Below are 3,954 nucleotides of genomic sequence, written 5' to 3' on the forward strand. Positions count from 1 at the left end.
TAGGTGGCCTCCCATCAACCAGGCCGACCCTGGTGGCTTTTCTACCGATCCAGATGGGATCGAACTCTGTGTTCAGGGTGGCGTGGCCGGAGACATTTAGTGATCGTTTCTTAAGAGCGCTGGCCAGAATCTTTGATTGGTGCTACTAGCTCTCAGTTCCTCCTGGCTCTGTCATGTTACATAGCGACACCTGATCACACCCTGGACCATCAAAACCCCGGACGACTTCCCGAGATGGTGACGCCAAAGAGAACACACGGACACGTCACGGCACACGTTCAGGTTACACGGCGTCAACTGAAAAACACGTGGTTTCACCGGCCAGTGAGGCCCGAAGACGAAGATCTGGCTTCGCGCGATGTCCACGCGATTCCAAGCCAGCGCCAGGCTCAGCTGGTCGGGCGCGGATGCGTTTGTGCCTGGAATGGCAAGAAACAGGCGCTGGTCACTCTGGGCCTGGACTGCCGGGCTCGGTGGGTGCCGGGCGGTGAGCACGGCCCCCGGGCTGGCCCTGCGTGGTTCTGGTCCGTCTGTGTAGCACCGCTGCCTCTGCTCTGCTCTGGGGGGACAGAGGAGGAACCCAGTGACTCTGGGACTCTCATCTGCAAGAGGGCAGGAGGCCTGGGTCTGTCCAGACACCTGCGTGGCCCGGCCGAGGGGTGCTGCCCCCAGCGATGGAGAGACCAGCACAGCATGGCCGGGCAGCCAGCCCGCTGGTGACACCCTCCTCTCTGCTGCTGCCCTGTTATCGTCCCAAAACAGCCACGAAGCAGGCAGGACGCGCCCGTCCCCGAGCAGCCCCATGAGCGGCCGGCTCGCAGCCTGCCATCGGACGTGGGCCGGGAAGTCGGACAGGACACTGCAGGATGGAGCGATCACAAACAGCAGCCACGGCAAAGGGATGTTTGTGTTCGCCCTCCGGGAATCGAAATCCGTGATGAACCGGTTACACGTGGAAATCGGTCCTGACGTGAGCCATCACAGGCCGTGGGAACCCATGGGAGCTCCCTCCCCCAAAGCCACCCAGGCTCGTCACTGCACCGCAGCTTCCCAGCTCCAACGGCCCCAGCTCCCAGCACCCGCGAGGCCCCGGAGGAACGGGGTCGCCAGCCCCCTGAGAGCTCATAGCCCCAGCTCCCAGCATCCTTGGTGGCCAGACAGTTAAGCCCCAGTGAGCTCCCACGGCACCCACCCAGGGGCCAGACGGTGTAACCCAATCTCCTTTTTTTTTTTTTTTTTTTTTCTTTGCCCTTTCATGGAGACGTCAGTCATGTCTCTCCGTCACTGTGACCCTGAGACCCATTCTGTTTCTGCAGTCACCTGGAGCAGGTTAGTCATCGTGAAAAGCAACGAACAGGCATGCTCTTGAGAAATCCCAGCTTGAGGGAGGTAAATTGGAAGGTATCTGTCGTGGAAAAGCGCACCTGAAACACAAAAACAGCTGCTCATGAGTGACTCACGCAGGCGAGCAGCGTCAGCAGCTCGTCCACCGACCAGCAGCAGGCAACCTAGCCCAGCCCTTTCAGGTGCTCCAGAGTCACTTATCTGCTCATCAGAATCTCGCACCCCAACTTATCACTACTTCGCCCATGAGAGAGCGACAGAACCATTCTCTGGATCCGTGTCCCTACATAGAGGAGAAGGCCTCGGCTGCACTCCATAGAAGCATGAAGTGATGGTTAATTCTAAACCTGAGGAGGCAAGGTGACAGCCACGCCAACAAGATGACAGCCATAACAAGATTGACTGCTTATACTCAATAATGTCATCAACAGGTGACAACCCTGGCAACAAGACAGCCATCAGGGAGGTGACAGCTCATGGGGGCTCAGCCCTGGTGGTCCTGACCAGCTTTAACCAGCAGTGAAGTCTCGTTCTGCCTTGCCTTGCGCGCGCACGCAGTGATGTCGTTCTGGAGGAGTAGGTCTTCTGCGACCGTAGCAGCAGCCTCGCTTTGGTGTGAACAAAGCTTTTACATGCACCAGGAGAGCAAAGACTTGGTGCGAGTCACTAACATCATCGTGATATTCGCTTTGTCACGGCGTCTGGAACTGACCCCACGATATCTCAAATATAGGGACGCCTATATTTGTGGGAAGCGTGTAGACTTGGAATGTTTTTATTTTTATTTTTAATCATTTTTTAAATTTTTGTTACGGCGGACACACCATATTAGTTTCGGGTGTGCAACACAGTGATTAGACATTTACGCAGCTTACGAAGCGATCGCCCCGATAATCCAGTGCCACCCGATGCCACGCGGGATGGGTAGCTTTAGAATTTGCAGAGGCTCCTTACGTGTGCACTCGGAGTGCCTGTTCCTCATAAGCCTGGCTCGCCAGGCGAGGCGGGGGACATCCCTTCAGGCAGGATGTCACCTACCGCGTCCGAACCACTGGAAGCGCCCGGGTTCCCCTCGGCGGGCACCCGTGCTGCTCGCCGCCCGCGGGTGTGACCACCGGTTTGGTGCGGATTTGTACACGGCCTCGGAAAAGGCTGAGCTGAGAGATGCGAACAGCTCCAGCACACACGGGCAGGATCTGGAAGGTGATGATCACGACTCTCCCTGTGGAGCTGACTGGGAAAGAAGCTCCAGACACTTACGAGTTCTTTCTTCCTCATGCAGTCCGATAAAATCGCAAACAGCTGCTGTGACTGCGTCTTGCCGTAATTAAATGTCTTCTGGATGATGACGAGAAGCTGGTCCCGGAGAGAGTCGTTTATCACCCTATTCAGAGAAAGCAGGAAAGAGACGTAAATGGCACCGATTCAGTCTGCGCACGAGGCCCGGGCAGCCGACTCTCCGCCCGCCCGGTGTCTTTGGCGGGCAGCTTTTCGGGGATGGGAGACAGTAAGGGACCAAAGTGGAAGCTGCGTCCTGCGTCCCGGGCTGGAAACCTGAGGAGGGAGCCGGCGTATGAGGACAGCGTGGCCCCCGGGAATCCTGTGAGGATCCCCACGTCTGGACAGCGCCCGCGCGTGCCACCCGTGGACTGGAACGCGACCTGTGCCTCCCGCCCATCCAACGCTTTCCGGACGGCTGACGGCGCCCCTTGCGGTTGGCGTCTCGGCCTGAGAGAGGGCGGCGAACCCCCCGCCCCCCGGAATAGGGCAGACCGCTCACCCTCCTTCCTCGCTGTACTTGTGAGCGAAAGACAGGACATCGGAGGCACGGCCACTGCCATCACACACCACCACGGGGACCGGAGGGTCCTCCCGGAGGTACTCCAAGACGGTGGAGAAGATGTTCGGGCCGCCTTCCACCACGAGGCCCACGACGGGCACACCCTGCCCCAGGCCTGCAACGCACACGGCGTCACCGCGCTGTCCCCCCGACCCCCCATCCTGGGGCTGAGCTTGAACCCTCCGTGGCGGGGCGGACGTTCCCCACGCTGCGAGTTCCCTAGCGGCCTAGAGGGACACGGTGCGCGATGGCCGATGGCCTGCCGTTCCCAGCGTTGATGCAAACGCAGAGCCCGAGGTCACGCACCTCCCGGATCGTGTGTGATAAGCTCCAGGCACACGGTGCTTCCTGGGCAGATGCAGGGATCTGGAAGTTTCTGCTTGCTAAGAGAACTTCTCCCTCGCTGCCCTGCCCGGGTGTCACGGTTTCACCCTGATGGCCGTCCCCTCACGCACGACGCAGTGAAAGGGGTACGGCAGCCTCCCCGTGAGCTCGCTTCGCTCCCCGGCCCCTCGTGTATTGCCCTGTGATGGTGGCCCGAGCACCCAGCCGCCGTGAGCCGCAGGGGTCCCCCCTGCCAGAGGTGAGCCGCCACCATGCCTCCTTTAGCCCCGAAATAAAAAATGTAAGAAAGTGTTTTGTGAACTTGCAGTGGTGTTTGAATGTGGTACGTCGTGGGTTCGCTTCTGCCTCCAGTGCCTGGAACGGGCAGTGAGTTATTGGGGGGCAAGCTCGCCGGCCCCGTCAGCCCTTCGGCTTGTTAGTTCTTC

At 59.4% G+C, this 3,954-nt stretch overlaps 1 protein-coding gene across 1 annotated transcript; it reads right to left on the reverse strand.

Moving 5' to 3' along the window:
- Positions 1–318: 318 nt before the first annotated feature.
- On the reverse strand, positions 319–3,411 carry LOC120614228 (uncharacterized; the record flags this gene model as incomplete). Its single annotated transcript, XM_039877007.1, has 5 exons — positions 319–559; positions 1,042–1,145; positions 1,356–1,424; positions 2,383–2,728; positions 3,125–3,411. Coding segments are annotated over 5 exons (1,047 nt in total), but the record flags the coding sequence as incomplete, so codon positions are not given.
- Between the last annotated feature and the right edge of the window lie 543 nt (positions 3,412–3,954).

Source organism: Pteropus medius, unplaced genomic scaffold (assembly GCF_902729225.1).
Source record: "Pteropus medius unplaced genomic scaffold, Ma_sr-lr_union100, whole genome shotgun sequence".
Taxonomy (NCBI): Eukaryota; Metazoa; Chordata; class Mammalia; order Chiroptera; family Pteropodidae; genus Pteropus; species Pteropus medius.